This window comes from Rhinolophus ferrumequinum, chromosome 21 (assembly GCF_004115265.2).
Source record: "Rhinolophus ferrumequinum isolate MPI-CBG mRhiFer1 chromosome 21, mRhiFer1_v1.p, whole genome shotgun sequence".
Classification (NCBI taxonomy): Eukaryota; Metazoa; Chordata; class Mammalia; order Chiroptera; family Rhinolophidae; genus Rhinolophus; species Rhinolophus ferrumequinum.
Genome location: NC_046304.1, coordinates 40,285,102 through 40,303,226, shown reverse-complemented (window position 1 = coordinate 40,303,226; position 18,125 = coordinate 40,285,102). Strand labels below are relative to the sequence as shown.

Genomic DNA, 18,125 nt, shown 5'->3' with positions numbered 1-18,125 from the left:
AGAGGAGTCACTTGGGAGCCAGACAGGCCTGCCACTTACTAGCCGTGCGACCCTGACTGAGTTCCTTCACCCCACCAATCTTCATCTGTGAAATGGGAATACTGTCACACACCCTGCAGAGGTAAGGCTGAGAGATAGAGGCTGTAAGCCCAGGCACAGGTAGGGTCGATATGTGGCAGCTACTATTGTCATTTTCATTAAAGGTGAGCAGCCACGGGAAGACTGCAAGCCCTCCTTTGTGCAGATGGGAACAATTGGGGACAGTGGATAAGGGCTGTGTTGATAAGATGGTCAACAGCTTGTGTTGATGAGAAGCCAGGGTCTTTCTAGGGAGCGTGGGAAAATTCCAGGGGCAGCAGAGACTCCAAGCCAAAGTCAACGAGAGGTGGCTGCCAGCTAGCTCAGCTGCAACAGCATCAGAGACCAGCGGCTGTGCAGGAACTTGGGCAGGCGCAGCTTTGGGAAAACCAACCCTTGTCCTTCAGCAAGAATGGCAACAAGCTGCCTGGCTGCAGACTGACTCTGAGCTGCTTATGGAGAAAGACACAACCTTTGCTGAGCACCTGCTTCGTGGCAGACTCTGAGCATTCATGCTTGGTTTTGATCCTGTGAGGTGGCCACACTCGCCCCATGTTACACTGGTGGGGTCTGAGGCTTAGAGGCCGCAGGAGCTGCCTAACTCACAGAGCTCTGGTGTCTCCATGAGGCTGGGGCGTGCTTCTCAGTTGGGCTGCAGGGCCAGCAGCCATTAGGGTTTGCCTGACACGAATGACCTGGCGACCCCTTGTTTAATTAGATGCTCATTTCGGTACTTCCTTGGGAATATCAAGTCCTTGACTAACAACCACATCAGCTGAACAAGAAGAGACAAGACCCGGTCTTATGCAATGTTACTTAACAACCACAGAACTTCAGCTGCCATCTTTTTATGTCACAGGCTGTGCAGTAAGCCCATTATATACATTGGACCATTCACGGGCTCCCACCACCTGTCAGATGGGTGTTGTTTGTCCCTAGAAGGTAAGAGAGCAGAGGCTGGAGAGGAGATGTGACTTGCTCAAGGTCGCACAACTAATCAGGGGCAGTGCTGTGCTGCATAGCCCGCCTGCTTGCTTCCAGTCACTTAAGCTCTTCTGCCTCCTTACAAGTCACTTCCATTGACTGACAAGATCACAGGCACATGAGCCACCACTATGAGGTAGCTATATTTATTCCCATGTGCCGATGAGCGACTAAGCCCAAGGTCACCCTGCTAAGACTGGGAAAGTCAGGATTCTAAGCCCTGTCTGCCGCACACATCACAAACACCACCCCCACCCATCACACTATGTTGCATCTCAGAAGATCACATCCAAAGTCCTTGGGGGCCAGGTCCTCTCAGGAGAGCGGAGCTTCTCCACTAGCTCTCACCAGCATGTCAACAGGAAGGAAATGCACTGTGGGGGCTCTCAGAGCATGTGGCAGTGCCAGCCCCCACACCTATGCCCATTGGGTGGTTCCACGAGGTCTGCGGGATCTCGATTGCTTGGTGCTCCTGAGAAACTGGCTCCCTCCCCTGAGCCCTAGCGCACTCTCTTTCCTTTACTAATACCAAGGAGGAAGTTTCCAACCAGAGCTGGAGCCAGGCTTGCTTAGGAGCGCCCCCACACCCCCTTCCTGAGCAGGGACTCCTGGATCCAGAGTCCAGGGCCTGTGCGGGACCCTTCCCAGCACTTCAGGTTTCAGATGACAGCTAAGGATCCCGACATCTGCACTTATACTGGGGCCTCCTGGCCTTCTTCCATCGCCCCGCTTTAGGGTCCCACCCAGTCCCCCCTCCCCCCCCACCGCTGTCCGCACAGGCCAGCCCTGAAGCCTGCCAGCTGAGAGAGAACTAACAGTGGAGTGAGATTCCTCTTTGAAATCATGAGCACCATGCTCCTGCCTCCCCAGCCCACCTCCCACCCTAGAGGCTCAGCAGTGCCTCAGCCTCCCTCTTTGCTACCCCTCAGGATCCAGCCCTGCTCTGATCCTTGCTGGGTTCCTGGCTCTGTGGAGCATGACTGTAGTGACCCCAAGTCCTGGAGTTCCTGAGATGGGCCCGAGGCCAATTACTCACCCCCCACCGACTCCAGAAGACACGTGGAATGATCCCACATGTCCAATTTGCAGTAGGGAAATATGGTAAGTGTCTAGCCAGCAAGCATAGCCTGCCAAGCCGTGCTCTAGAAGAAAGGCTGTAAAAGAGCAGAGGGATGACCGTGATTGGGGTGGGGACATTCTGGTGGGAGAGCCATGGGAGGGGTCCTCTGCTTACCGCCCACCCTTCCCTATCATGCCCCACCCTGCTTTGACCCTCTCTCACCTGGCGTGCCTTCTTACAACCGCTCACTCAGCAAATGAGTGGCCACCTATGGTGTGCCAGGCATGGCCAGGGTGCCATGGTGACAAGACTCAGGCTGGGCCTTCAGGGAGGTCACAGACAAGGAAAAGAGATCACTGGTTGTTAAGCATTGGGAGAGGTTCTGACTGCATCGGACTCTAGGGCAGTTTCCTCGGACCATCTCATTTAACAACTGTGCCAACCCCAGAGGCACGTAAAAGCACGATCCCATTTTATACATAAGGAATCTAAAGTTCAGAGAGGTTCTCTCTCATGCCTTAGGTCGCACAGTAAATCACAGGTCGGGAAATGAAACAGCCCCTCCTGCCTCTTCTCCCATAGTGCAGGGCACAGCTTTTGCAAAGGCCTGGGGACCGGGGATAAGGCGGCACTGAGGAGTTGCAGGGGTTCAGTGTGGCTGGTGGCATCTTCACCGCTTTCATCTGTCCTCCTCCTCGTGGTCTTCCTCTCCTTCCCACTCCCTTTCTCTCCTCCCTGCATACCTGGGCTCTTATCCCCTCTACTCTCACCCCTCCTTGAGTCCCCAGGTACTGTGGGGCCCACATTCCTCCCTGGCTCTCTCAGACCCATCAGTGTGTTTATGCTGGAGCCCTGGAGCCGTGACTCTCCCCGCCCCGCCCCCACCACGGCGAGTGGACAGCTGAGAGGTGGAGGCTGGTCAGAGCTGCAGGAGAACCTGACCCAGCGTCCGAATTCCTGCCCTCCTGTCCGAACAAGTCCAGGGCAGCCAATGGTAGCCCCCAGGTGCCTGCACCCCTTCTTGCACAGCCCCTCCTGTGGCTGACAGGCCCTAATCTCAGCTGTCTTCATGCAGCCAGCCCTGCGAGCCTGGGGTCAGCTGATGCCAACACATTTTAATTCAGAAGCTGATTTCTGCTTGTTGGCAACATGCCATTCCTGAAATTGCTTGCTCTGCCCAGAGGCAGGAGATGTCAGAGCAGCGCAGGTGTTACAGTGGTGCCGCCCCCACCCCAACCCAGCCCCAAGTTCAGGAAGGATTAAGGGGCGTGGGGTGGTTGCACATTGGATCCTCAAGCTTTGCTTCTCATGTTTCCCCAAGAGCCCAAGGCCAGGGATGGGGGATACTGGGAACAGCCTCAGCTCTCCTCTCCTGCCTGAATCTGAGGCCCAGAGTTGGGTAAATGAAGTTGCTGCTGCTGCTGACGCTGATGACACCAATGGTAGCTTGTTTGGAGCATGTCCTGTACAGGCGCCAGGCGCCCTGCAAAGTGGCTCTCATGCATTATTGTATTTGAATCTCAGGACAACCCTCCAAGTTGGTGTCATCCCTACTTTATGGCTGAAAAAAATGGAGGCTCAGAGAGGTTAGAACACTTACCTAAGATCACACAGCAACTATGTAGTAGAACTAGGCCTCAAGCCCTTGAAGGCAAAAACCAGACTGGGATTTGGAAATCTGGGAAGAGACAGGCCACAGAGCTGGGCAGGACTTGGGGGCTGGCTTCTCCTTTGCTTGCTTCATGGCTTGGCCTAAATATCTTTGGTGAAATCTGCCTGCTTCCCTAACTGTCCCTCCCCTGCAGCCCATCAAAGTTATTTGCTCCTTTTACATTTTCTTAGCATTTTGCATATATCTTGATCAGCATTTATGTCAGTATTGGCATTTTTATTGGATGAAGGAGTGAAAAGATGAATGAATAAATGAATCTGTGCACCTTGCGTTCCATCCTGTTTCCTCATCTCCACTTCCATCCCCAGCAGGACCCGACCATAGCAGGCTTCCGGTGGTAGCAGCCACCATGTCTGTCCCTCACACACCAGCTCCTCTCTGACCATGCTCCTGCCCTTTTCTCTCCTCCCTTTCCTTCTCCTCACTCTCTCTTGCCTCCTTTTCCCAACTCCCAGAATCCCTGGCTGCCTCAGCCACCAGCAACAAGGCTGTGCAGAAGCCTGCACCTTGTGCTTCCCCAAGTTGAAGACTGCCTTCTCTAGTCCTAGGCAGGGAATGAGTTAATGCAGCTGGAAAGCAGCCTGCTGGTCCCCTGGGAAAGATGGTGCCTGGACCACCCCACCATCCTGAAGGTGGTCATTACTTCTCAGCTCCACCTGCTACTTCTTCCTGCCTCTCCTCTAGCTCTTCAGAGGACGTACAGCTGTGTGTACTTGAACCTTGGCCAGATTGGCTGGTGTGGAGAAAGCTGTCCTGACCCACCTCATGTATTTGCTGCATTGGTATCAAGCGTTAGATTTAATGAAAAGGCTTTCAGAGCTATCATTTCATTTTAGTGCTGCCATAAGCCGTACCAGCTGGAAGGGATTTAAAACAGAGGAAGTCAACAATCCATCAAACTTCAGACCCAACAGGCCTCTTTCCATTTACAGATGGGGAAACGAAGGCAGCAGCAATAACATCCTGAACACAACATGGGGTCAGGATGGGTGGGCACCAGGGGGGCTTCTGAAGTGTGATGACACTCTATTTCCTGATACACGGCTCTTTGCTTTGTGATTATTTATCGAGGGGTACGATTTCTGTTCCAATTAAAACATTAAACTAAAAACTTAAATCAGGATCTATTTCACGGAAGATGCTCAAATGTCCAAGGAGAAGGGACAGATGTCTTTAAAAGTCAGAGAAATGGATTGAATAGATGAGCACTGTCTTGGGAGCTAGAGCCACGCTGGCCAGTTACCTTTCTTCTCTGAGCCTCATTCATTAAAGCAAGCAGGCAAGCAAGCAAATGCCAACAACAAAAACCTCTTTATAGTATCCCCAGATAGATAGATAGATAGATAGATAGATAGATAGATAGATAGATAGATAATACATAGATGATAGGGAAAAAGAAGGATAGACAGGTAGATAGGCAGATTACATACAAAGTTCTCCTACTATGTGTCAGGCACTGAGCCAGGCCCAGGGGATGAAGCAGGTAAGGCAGGCACAGGCTCCTAAAGGACAGAAGACGTAAACAAGTCATCACTAGTCAGTGTGATGACACTGACAACCCTGCCCGCCCCAGGCAGCTCAGCTCAGTGGCTGGAGAACTGGTGGGAGGGCAGGGAGACTTCTCACTATTCCTCGTGGTTGCTGTCAGATTGGAACCATGTGAATGCAGTACTTACCCCCTCAAAATAAATAAAATGAAAAATACAATAAACCCAAAGTGTGTGTGAGCAGTGTTAACAAAGGGTAAGTCCAGAGTGCTTATGGAACACTGCAGGGGTGTGGGTGCCGACTGGCCCAGGGGAAGTGAGAGACGCCCCCCAGAGCAGTGACAAGCTTGCTCAATGTATGGTAGCCACTGCTATTAGTCTTCCCCAATTATGGGTGCGCCTTTGGCAGGGGTTAGGGAGAAGGGCACCCTCAAGCTGCCACTGACTCTGTGATATGTTCCCGGGCCTCTGGGAGTCCCTTGGTAGGAACTCCCTGCCCTGCTGCAGCATTTTATAGTGTACATTTCATCTCATGTCACAGACCAAGAAACATGGCCAGGCCTGGAAGGGAGAGAATCCCTCCCAGCCACAGGCCCCAGGCTGTGGACAGCACAGCGATGAAAACCAGTGCTGTGAGCACGAATGACGCCCCAGCTCCTCATCCTCACAACCGCCCCTCTAGGAGCGAGGACCTGGAATCACCTCCGTTTACAGGTGAGGAAGCTGAGGTGTGCAAAGGTGAAGTGACCTTCATAAGGTCATTTCATGAGGTCACATGGTCAGGCTTTGACCCAAGGTGGCCTCTTAGCCACCCACTGGCCCTAAAGCAGAGCTTTCTTGTCTCAAACTTTCACTGCTTGCCTGCTCAGCCCTTCCCTACAACAGGAAGACAGCCATTTCCTTTGACTCAGCAGCCCACTAAGCACCACAAAACCTTATTTGTGTTCTAGGCTTAGAACCCATGGTGACATCGATTCAATTTTGGAACTCTGATTTCCAGGGAGGCCGGATGGTCACAGGTTGACTCTGTCTAGATGCAGGATGCTGTGGGGGGTGCAGAGCTCACTTAGAGGTGTTCCCTTTGGAATCAGGCCATCTGGGATGTGACAGCCTTAGCCCAATGGGAAGTGCTTCCCTCCTGATGGGACTTGGAAGGTCTCCCACGTGGGTCGCCAGGGCCAGAGAGGAGGAGCCCTGACCGTGGGAGAGCGGTGGGCTAGTCAGCCAAGGGAAGCAGTATGGTAACCATGTCCCCTGTCTTCCTCTTGAAAGAAAGCAGGAGTCACATCTTAACCTACAGCTTCATCACGGCCTGGGCAGGATCCCAGCCAACTCTCAGCGGTCATGGCCTCCAGACCCTGGTTGGCTAAATGGACCTTTGACCTCTGACTCCTAAAGGCTAGGAGTGACCTTTGTGTTCCTGGCCCCCCTTCTCCCTGGCACTCACTTGGCCCCCATCAGCCCTGCCTGAGTGGTGGTTTTAAGCTCATGGCCTTGCTCACCTTTCAGGTCCTAGAGGCAGGGGCTCCACATGGCCCTTCTTTATCCTGAACTTGGTAGTTGTACCTCATTGTCTCCTGAGTGAGGCCTTTGACTTCTGACCTTTAGAGAGCAGAAGGCCTCTGAGAGCAGTGGACGCCAGCCTTGCAACCGGGATCAGTATTCATTATTGATGGACCTCTCTGTGCTGTAATTTCTACATCTTCTATAAAATGAGGATAGTTGTACTAACACCTACACCGTGAGAATTACATTCGTTAATACGAGAGCTCAGAACAGTGCCTGGCACATTGCAAACCAGCATTAGCTGCTCTTATTATTGTTTTTGCTGCTGTAGTTGTGAGACTCTGTCTCTCACCCCCCACCTGGGCACCTGGGCAGCCCCTCTCATACCACCGCTCGGGCCCTGCCTCACTGCTGTGTCTGCTCTGTCTAGTCCTCTGTTCCTTCTCTTCCTCTCTCTCCTTCCCTCCTTGCTATCCTGCTGCTCCTGGGGCTCTTTGCTGGCTAACCATTCTGCTGTCACTTCAGATTAGAGCACATTGTGTTCCTTCATCTCAGCTGAACATTTTTGTGGTTTCCCAGCTCTGCCCAAAGTGCTCCACGAGGGGCCAGGGCTGCCCAGCTGAAGGAAGCTTCCGGAGGAGGAGGAATGTGGGACTGTAAGGTCCCAGGTGAGCTTTCCTGGTTTCCTGCCTCTCAGAGATGGGGCTGAGGTGGGGTGTGGGGGGACCGGGGGGAGCAGCCCCTTCACAGACTATGCTCAAGAGACCAGGGAGCTGGCGTCTTGGAACCTCCACCCTGGACTCCCAGCCCAGTGTCCTGTGACTAAGGAAGCCACACCTGGGACTGTGTCTTAGGGACTCAGGCTGAGAGGCGCCCCAGAGTTGTAGAATTCTGCAACTGGGAAGCTCGTGGCCCTTGAGCAGAGGTCCAGGGCCATTGGCCACAGGTGTGGTCTCTTCTAGATGACTTGTCCATGGTAGCCCTTCTCAGGCCTCGGCACAAGCCTACGTCCCTTAGGCGTAATCTCCAGGGATCTCGCCATACACAAGGAGGGGTGGGGTCCCTCAGGAACCCTGAGTGAGGCTCACTAGAAGAGACAAAAATGGGAGCAGGGAAGTGCTGGGGGCTAGAGTGCAAGGAGGGGAGGAAGACAGACAAACAACCACTTTGATGAGCATATTCCGTGGACTGGCCGTGGGCCAGGACTTTGCAGGCCTCTTCTTACTTCATTTCCAGAACAGCCCTTTGAGGTAGGCACTGCTATGATTGCCGTATAGGTAAGGAAACTGAGGCCCTGAGCAGTGAGGTGACTTGTCCAGGTCACACAGCTAGGAAGGGAAAAAGCTAGGAAGGGATTTGAAATCAGGTTGGCCTGTCTCTCTTGCAGAACATCTGACGAGGAGAGGAGCCCCAGCAGAGTTTCAGGGGCTCTCTCTGTCTCTCTCTACACAGATCTGGGTGTAGGACCCGGACATTCAGTGTCTGGGTCCTCCCTGCTCTGTGACTAGGTAATAACGTGGTGTTCATAATCACATGTAATTTTTGTATAGGGCCTTCCTCTATACGAAGTGTCTTCCGTGGTGATTTTTCTTTCACTGAGCCTTGCAGTAGCCCACAGTGTAGGCAGGGCATGATTTATCATCCTCTTTTGCAGATGAGGAAACTGAGGCTCAAAGAGGGAAGACCCTTGCCAAGGTCACAGGGGGAAGATTACTGAGCAAGAACTCAAAGAAGGTCTTCCAGTCCCAGATGAGCAGAGTGGGGACACTGGACTCTGATTTCTCTAATGGACAAGGATTGTCACTTCCCCCACCCTCTGTAGCGTTCCCAGATGGGCTGGGTTGCACCAAGAGCTGAGAGGCTTCTGGTGGGTACCCAAGACGGGTAATCTCATCTGGGCCCCTCAAACCTTCCCCTGTCCATCTGTCTGTGCAGTTAGGAGGATGTCAGTTTGTGTGTAGAGAACACTAGGGAGAGAAATGCCATGAAATGTCTCCCATTCCACCTGGTCCAACAGCCTTCCGTTCTCCTGGGCAAGGGCAGATCCTCAGAAGAGCCGAGCGGGCCAGTAGGACTGCAGGTCGCTAGTGGGGCCAGAGAGTGGACATGATGTTTCCGAGGTCTCTGTGGGGGTGGAGATGTCCTGATGGACATCTTTGTCAAGACAAACACAATGAACACTAGCACACCTGGATTGGCACAGCTGGCCGCCTTGTCACCACCTGCCTACATTCAGTCTGCCTGGGGCACTCAGCAACCCAGTCCCCACCACGCCTTGGTTTGTCCCGGTAACTCAAGGCCATGATGTTCACCTACATCTATTATTTACAGCCTGTGAATTCGCTCCCAAGATTTGGAGATGCTCCATGTGATCACCACGCCCTCTTGGGTGCTACCCGTCGTCATCCACGCAACAAATAAACGACACTCATCGAGCACCCAGTGTGTCCAAAATCCTGTTGGGTTGCAATAATGGAGTCACCCGGGCCTTGATTATCTAAGCTAATCACCCAGTTTCTTTAACCTCAATACTGCAGGAATAAAGACGAGAATAGAAGATGCAGCCCGCATCCTCAAGGGACTTACAACCTCACGGGACTAACCACACAGCAGTGTGATTGACTGAGTCCCTTTCCTTCCCTGGGCCTCAGGCTCCTGCTCTGTAATAACAAGGAGGATCAGATCCCTGACCTTGAGTCTTTGCCAGGCCTCCTATAATTGCATTGTAGGTTCCACATAAGGTCGTTGGGTGGTGTGCAGGAATCATTTAATTCCCCCTAAGACAGGTGCCAGGAAACCTACCAATTGGATAATTAGGCCAGCCCCGACCGCTCATCCCTTGAGGGAGCAGAATGGACCTTCGCTGCCCTCCCACAGTGGCAGGCGGAAGTGCTGGGCGCCACAGGGTTCGCCTGGTGGAATGCAGCCATGGTGGGCACTGGGACAGAGGGCTCGGCTGACAGATCTAAGGCTGCCGCCTGCCACCAGGTCTCCACAGAGTGGCCTGCTGGCCTCCCTCCTGTGGAATGAGGAGCCCTGTTCCCTCCCACCTGGCGTTTAATCTTTAATGCAGCCCTGGCTGCCCTCAGGCAGGACCCATCAACCCACCCGCTCTGATAAAAGTAATAATTAGCTCTTATTCAACTTTTCACTTCTCCCCCTCCACTCTGATGTGTGAGCATTGGGAGAATTCAGGCTAATGTGTCAGCCAATTCCTGCCAATGCAGGCCGGAATGCATTGTGGGGTCATTAGCCGGACCTCCGGGCGGGGGCCAGTGCTCAGGATGTGCTCTTCTGCCCCTGGTGGGTGCCCCAGCCACCCGGGAGGGGGCCCGGCCTCGGCAGAGCAGACCTGCCCAGACCGCTGGGTCCCACCTTCCTCAGCAACGACCCCTTTCTGTACCTCAGCAGCGCCTACTGGGACGTGGCCTTAGGCTGTCAGTGGTCAGGGTGACAGGACTCAGGGCCATCTGTCCCCAGGCATCACTCTGCTTCCAGGGCAGGGGGCCCAATGGGTTCAGCCACTGGTTAGTGCGGAGGCTGCTGGCTGGGTCCCCCAGCCCTGCCCCCCAGTGACTTATAGTCACTAACGCATGCACGGTGCCTGTCCCTACCAAGTGCTTCCAGAGAGTTCAGCTCAGAGGTCACAGCAGCCCAGGGCTTAACCACGCAGACTCGGGAGCTGCACTTCAGGAGCGTGGGGCAATTCCGGCTTAGCTCCTCTTCCCTTTTTCTCTGACCGGCTCCAGCCAACACCCGCAAATTTGTTGGTCACTGCGTGCCAGACTGCCAGCACCTAGAACCATGGGGCCTCCATCACTAATGTCACAGGGTCACCAGCCAGGGCCACCTTCACGTAGAAACCCAGGGACACCTTCACCTGGTGCCGTTGACACCTGGAACCACTTAGACCCATAGGACACAGGTACCAAGAACCTCAGAAGAGCCCATCGAAGGCTGCCATGAACTAGAAGTCTAGGGTCACCTGAACCAGGAAGTGGAGCCAGAGTCACTGATGTCTAGTCCGTCCATAAACTTGTACTGGATTGAGGAACGTTGTCATAAGGACACGCTGGCATTAATGAAGGGTTTTCCTCGTATGGGCTCTGATATGCTTTCCTTCATTGACTGCTTGGGAATGAAATGTCACGGAGACTCTTAGGTCACTTCTTCCACTGCCTGAACCAAAGGACTTCTCACCTGCTGGGTCCTAGATTCTCACTGTGAACTTTCTTCCTTTCTTTCCTTCCACAGTGGCCTGCCACAGCTCGAGTCAATTCATGGATGTATACTGAGCCCTCCAGTAAGCCAGATCCTCAAAGTGTCACTGCCCCAGGGGCTCACCTGGCCGGGAAAGGCACCCTCCTCTGACATGTGGATGGAGACTCCGGAGAACGTCCCCTTAAGCCTACTGCCCTTCCGGTCTCGATTAGTTGACCAGATTCAGTGAAGGACACTAGCAGGGCTTCGTCCTCAAGAAGCTTATGATCTAACCTGGAGACAGGTCATACGAGGAAAACCAACAGTCCCAGGACGTGAATCCTGAGGCCCAGACAGTGACAAGACAAGAGGGCGGAGAGGCTGCGACAGGATGGTGGTCAGGAAGCCCGCAGGAGGGGAGCTTGGGGTCTGAGCCAGCTTGGAAGAGGGGACAGATCCCTCCGAGGAGCCAGCACAGGCCCACAGGTATGAGGACACGCAGTGTGTTTGGACAACCCAAGTAGGATCGTGACTCATTAGGATCGTTGCCCACAGCTGGGCAACAAGCAGAGACTGCGGGTGTGGGAGTGGGAGGTGGGCCAGTCCAGGAAAGGTGAATTCCAGGCTGAGAAAGCAGTAGAAAGGCTGATGGTTCCTGAGCAGGAGATATGCATGAGGTGGTATTTTAGGCAGGTGACTCTGGAGGCAATATGCCTAGAGAGGCAGGTGGGCCAGGTGGCAAAACTGGAGCAAGAAACTGACTCAGGAGTTCCCACGACAATCACTGTGACAATAGCTAACACTCAAATCCTGTGCAAAGCTCCTGAATCCCCTTCTCATGCGTTCTTCCTTCAACCTGGCGGGTGTTATTGTCCTAACTAACAGATAAAGAAACTGAGGCTCAGAGGAATTAATTGATTTGGCCCAAAGGACCATGTTGGAAAGTCAAACTCATGCTCTCTGTTATCAAAGCCTGAACTCTGTCTACTACCCCATGCCTCAGTGTTCCAGGAAAAAGGGGGCCCAAAACTAGATCAGAGACAACCAAGGAAGGCTCCCTGGGTGTAAAGCATATTTAGAGGAAAGTAGAACTCACTTGACCAAACATCCCTCAGAAGTTTTCACACTTACTTGCTGATCTGGTGCACCTGGTCCCACTGATGCTGAAATGCCCAGGCTGGGAGTCGGCAAGGCCTGAGTTCAGGTCTCAGCTGGCCACTTACCCACTGTGTAACTTGGGGCATTTTACTTAACCTCTCTGAGCCTCCAATGTTCATCTTTCAATGTTCATCTGTGTTCTCATCTATAAATTAAGATACCTGCACACAAGGGGCTGGTAAGGAATGAATGAGATCACTAAATTTAAGATGTTTATTTGTATACCTATCTTATTTCCTATCCTAGACCACGACCTCTCTGAAGGCAGGAGGAACCTGGTCCCTCTGCTCACCCATTCCACGCCCAGCACACCTGAGAAATACTAATCATTCATTTAATATAGATTTATTGATGGATAAATGGGGTGTGGTGGGGAGTAGTAGGTGGTCGGCAAGTAAGCAGACAAATTTCAGATGGGAGAAGCTTGTTCCAGAGACTCCAGTGAAGGGCGAAACCTCCAGAACCACAATTAAGCAGTTTATGAGAAGGCAAGTAGGAATTGTCGCCGTCTTCCCCCAGCCGAAAAGAGCCGGTATCGACCCATTCGCCTCCAACCTCGCTCTGAGGACCTCACGTCAGTGCTCTGCGACTGCCCTTGCGAGTGCCTGATGCAGTGCTGGAGACAGACCCTCGCCAAAACCTGTATTTCTTCTCCTCCGCCTGAGCTCGAACCCCTGACAGCACTTAACCTCCTTCTCCCGGTCTCTTTTCTCGTTCCCCTTCCTTTTCTCGTAACCACCACCAGTCAGGCGAATGTGGGGGCAGCTCTAGCCTCTGGGGATGAGGGTCCTGCGACCGGAAGCCGGAAAGAGAGCTGTGAGGACGTGGTTCGGCGAAGCCAGAGCCGGACCCGCTGTGGCCCGCGATATGGAGCCGCTGTACCAGCAAACGCACAAGTGAGAGCCGCGTCGGGGCACGGGCGGGGTAAAGCCAGGCTGAGTGAGGCCCGTCTCCCGGGCTATAGCTTTAGGCATCGCCAGTGTGGAGGCCGAGTTTCGGCCGGGGCGCAGCCGGGGGCAGCTCGGAATTGCTCGGATGGAGGGTCAGGCCTGGTCCTGAGACGTTGGGCGAATGGCTGCTGTGATCGCGGGCCGTGACCACCTGTTGGGTAGAGTAGGTGAGGGGAAAGTCGCACCTACAGGATGTATTACGTTGTCTCGCACCTACCAAATCAATGCTCCGGGTTGGTAGAGCTCGTGAGACAGGGCCCCTGCACATAGGAGTTTACTGTTTAGTTGAGAAAGTCAAGGAACGTCCCCCAAAAAGAGCTAATGTGTGGCATGATGGGATGGAGGGTAAAATGAGCGGTACAAACAGGATCAGCTTAAGCAACTTGGATCCATCACTGGGCTAATGTCAGAAAAAGTTTCATTATAGCTCGCAGCTCCTAAATGGAATCAAGCTCTACTTTTGGTTGACAGTAATCTTGTTGCTGCCACGTTTTGATTTTTTTCTTTTATTCGTATTTGGTTTATACTAAAGACCAAATTTTATGGTACGAAGAAATTGCTGTATGAGTAGCATTAAGTAGTATTACTTGTTATTCATATCAAGTTCCAGATTACCTCTAAGGAAGTGGAATTTTGACTTAGCTACTCATAACTTAAATTCCTTGGTAGCGTCCTTTATTCGTATTGCCTTGCATTTCTGGAACTTGCAAAGATAGGTATTATACAATCGAGTTGAGTTTGGTAATAGGGACCATGCCTTATCCTGTTATTTTGGGAAAAAAATTATGATTTATTTCATTTTTTTCTTGTACAATATATGTAACATAAAATTTACCATTTTAACCATTTCTAGTGAACAATTCAGTGACATTAAGTACATTCACAATATTGTGTAACCATCACACAAGCTATCCATTTCCAGAACTTTTTTATCAGCCCAAACAGACACTCACGTACCCATTAAGCTTTACCTCCCCATTCCTCCCTCCCAAGCCCCTGGTAACCTCTGTTCTACTCTGTGTCTCTGAATTTCCCTAGTCCAGTTGTCATGTAAGTGGAATCCTACAATGTGTGTCCTTTTGTGTCTGCTTATTTCACTTAGCATGTTTTCAAGGTTCATCTGTGTTGTAGCAGCATGTATCAGAATATCATCTCTTTATGGCTAAATAACCGTGTGTGTGTGTGTGTGTGTGTGTGTGTGTGTGTAACAATTTGTTATCCATTCATCTGCTGCCTTGCACTTGGGTTATTAACACCTTTTGGCTATTGTGAATACTGCTACTACGAATGTTGGTGTAAATCTGTTTGAGTCTGTGTTTTCAATTTTTTGGGGTACATATCTATACTTAACCCTGTTCTAACAACTTTCAATTTTATGCTGTAGTTTTGTTCTCATGAAAATGAAATAAAATACGGCCCATCTCCCTAATGAATTCACAACAAAAGAAATGCTTTGGAGCATTAGGAATAAGAGGATGGTGATCCTCTTACTCTTTCATTTTCTAAGTTTGGGGATTTCTTTGTACTTTAGTGATGAAGTATTTGGTTTGGGTGGATGAAAATATAGACCCTACTTTGTAAAGGTATTAAAATGACAGGATTTGATCTTATGCTGGAGAGCCCTCGTCCCATATAAAAATTACAGAAAAGAACTTAAAAAACTAGACCTGTGAGTCAATTGAAAAAGGAATGAAGCACAAAATTATGCTCATGTTACTAAGGGTAGATCTTTTATAAAACCGTGTTTCCCCGAAATAAGAGCTAACCGGACCATCAGCTCTAATGCGTCTTTTAGAGCATAAATTAATATAATATAAAAATTAATATTGTATAAGACCGGGTCTTATATTAAAATAAGACCGGGTCTTACATTAATTTTTGCTCCAAAAGACACATTAGAGCTGATTCCGCTAGGTCTTATTTTCAGGGAAAGACAGTAGTAAGACGGGGTGGGCCGCGTGTGCCTAAAGTTTATACAGCCTCTGGTTAGCTGATGTGGTTAAAGGACGTTGCTGAGGAGGCCGTGACCAGTTTATTCTCAAGAATAATTTTATTTAGAGAATCTCAGACTATACTTGTTATCAGTGCAGCGGGTAGCTGATCACAGAGAAATCTCAGTAGCTCAATTTTGTGTAAACTTCCGGAGAAGAGGAGTACTAAATGGTGTCCCAAACAAGATTTGTGGAGTGTCGATGAACTACTTACCTTTGCAGGCCTCCGACAAACAACCTACCCTTGGACTCCATAGCAGAGCTCGCCACCTTTTTCTGTCCAGGGCCACGTAATGGATGTTGTAGGCTCTGCAGGCCAGACAGTCTCTGTGACAGCTACTCAGCTGTGCTGGTATGGCACGAGGGCAGCCCTAGACAATGTGTAAGCAAATGGATCTGAGTGTATTCCAGTAAAACTTTACAAAAACAGGCAGTGGGCCAAATTTGGGCTGTCGCTTTTAGGCCCTCTATTATGCAGTGACTGATTCATTCAGCGAATATGGAGTACCTACTGTGTGCCAGGCACCGTTCTCAGTGCTGGTAGTACAGCCCTCCCTTCAAGGAGTTGACCTTCTTTCCTGCTGCACTCTATTCTGATCTGCCTTTCTCCTCAAATACTAAACCCTTGGGAGTTCCTGCTCTAGACCTCTTTGCCTCGTTTTCTTTATCTATAAAATGATTGTTTGGGGCTGGTTAAGCTGTAAGGCTCCTTTCAGCTCCGTGATACGAGTGATTGAGTGTCTTTCAAAGGAAACGCATGGAGCCCTGGGAGCATCAGAAATGCACTTCTGCATTCTCAGAAATCAATGAGTGTGGCTGAAGTGACACAACAGTAACTGAACATATTAATTTTACTGGAACTTTGATCCCAATTTGTGATTATCTCTTGCTGTGTCCCTGAAAGTACATTGCACTTAGATAAACATTTTAACGTTAGGTATCTTAGAAACTCCTGAACTGCCTGAAGAACGAATGGGAAGAAAATAAGCCGAATAAACATTTTACACTTAATGCATTAGAGTGAACTTTATAGAGGAGCCAATAGCCAGGCTTCTATTTTGAGATCCCAGTAGTTGTAAAGGTGCCCCATTTGCCCCGCTGTAGTCCTGAAGTTCTGATTCAGTACGTCTGGAACAAAAGACCCTCTATTTCTTAACAAACTCTGCAGGTCAGCACTGTTTCCCTGCAATTTCCTAAAGTTTATTCTTTTGGGCTTAGAAAATAGTAGAAACTAGCTGAGTGTTTCTGGGGTTTTGTGGGTGTTTACCTCATCTCTCTCACCGTTCTCGTAGAATTTAGGAAGTGATAGGCACAGGCAAGACCTTCCATGCCAACTCACTTTGGACAGGAAGAGCCTCTATAGCACCCAGGGCGGGCCTTGTACACCGTTTAAAATACAGCAGCTCTTCTGTGTTTTCCTTTTCTTGAACAGATAGTTCATAATTGTTCTTGTTGTTGTTGTTTTTTTTTCCTTGTATTGAGCGGAAATCTGTCATCTTGAAATGTATTTGTACTTTTTAGTCCTGGGTCTCCCTTAAGGAGCAGCAACAGAGAGCAAGCCCCTTCGTCTTCCTGTAGGTCAACCCTAGATAAAATGAAGAGCACCAGCTGCCCGTTTTACTTTTGTTTTTCCTTTTCTTGTCCAAGAGGCTCAGTATCACTAGCTCTTTTGACCGTTCCTCTTTATGATTTGACTTCTAAACTCTTCCCCATCATCCTGTTCGTCTCCCGTTGGGGGAAACCTTTCATTGATAGGGTCCCTTTAGCAGACTGCTCCCAGAATTGGATGCCATTCTGGAGTGTGCATTTGACTTTTTTAAAAATCTAAAGTCAAATGCTTTTCATGCCTGACAAATTTTATCCTACTGTTTTAGCCTAAATGGAAAATGTTAACATTTGTTTTGTTGTACAGGATCCCTCATTATAGCACAGAATCGTGCACATTTCATAAACATAAGTTGATTTTTAAAAATAGCGAACAAAACGTGGAGCCCAAGGCAGGACTGTGGTGGCACACTGGAAACCACTCCCTCAGTCTGCAGTGTTGTCACTCCATATTTATCATAAGGTATCATGTGAAACTATCAAATGCCTCTTGAAATCAGTATAAACTTACGGTGGTATCCTCAGTGTGTCGCTCCTTTCCCACTATGGACACACCTGTGGTTTTATTTCCCTCTTGCCCTGTGGACTGTTGTGATTGTGTATCTCACATTTTTGTTGAATGAGTAAATGAGTGAATGGCTGAGTGAGTAAATAAATGAATGATAATACTTGTTAAACCATTGACTCTGCATCTGAAAAATTATTATGATTAGTTATTTTATGTATGAAATAGTTCAAACACATAAAAATAGAGAATTAATATAAGCCACGTGTTAGGGCTCATTTAGTACACATGCTTCAGGTCACTGATTTAAAGACACCACTAGAATTAAAACCTCCCACAGCCATTCTCTTCCCTGTTGAGTGCATGCATGTTCCTAGAAGTGGAATGCTGGGTCGTAGGTATACACATGTTTGACTTTCAGTTACTGTCAGAAATCTATTAAAAGTGTTGTTTCTACCAGTTTATAATCCTACCGTGTATGAGAGTTCTTGTCTTGTTTCTCCCCGTCCTTAATCAATGTGTGTTATCAAACTTTAAAATATTTGTCAATCAAATGGGAGAAATGTGTTATCTCATTGTTTTTAATTTGCATCTGCCTGATGACTAGTCAAGTTGAGTATCTCTTCATATATTTATTGACCATTTGTGTTTCCTATTCTGTCAGTTGCCCTTTGCCCATTAAAAAAATTATTTGTTTGATGTTTCCTTTTTGTATCAGTTCGTTATGTATTCTGGACATTAGTTTTTGTTATCTGCTGCAGGTATCTTCCAGTCTTTGCCTGTCTTTTTATCTATGGTGCCTTTGGTGTAAAAAAGTTTTTTGTTTCAATTCAGTCAAATGTATCAGTCTTCTGTGGTTTGTGGTGGTTTGGGAGGGTAGTTTTGTTTTTTCTTTTATGAAATCCATCTTTTACCTAAGTCGTAATATA

At 49.6% G+C, this 18,125-nt stretch overlaps 1 protein-coding gene across 5 annotated transcripts in view; it reads left to right on the top strand.

Moving 5' to 3' along the window:
• Positions 1 to 18,125, top strand: part of GOSR2 (golgi SNAP receptor complex member 2) — a 149,807-nt gene that overhangs the window by 119,021 nt on the left and 12,661 nt on the right. The window contains exon 1 of one of the 5 annotated variants that reach the window (XM_033090354.1): positions 12,825 to 13,041. The exons of 2 other annotated variants lie outside the window; for them this stretch is intronic. In XM_033090354.1, coding sequence (XP_032946245.1) covers positions 12,926 to 13,041 — 116 coding nt within the window. In that variant the 5' untranslated portion in view covers positions 12,825 to 12,925. Of the gene's footprint in view, positions 1 to 12,824; positions 13,042 to 18,125 lie in introns of those variants that run through there. 2 more of the 5 variants (XM_033090357.1, XM_033090353.1) reach the window with 2 other exon arrangements.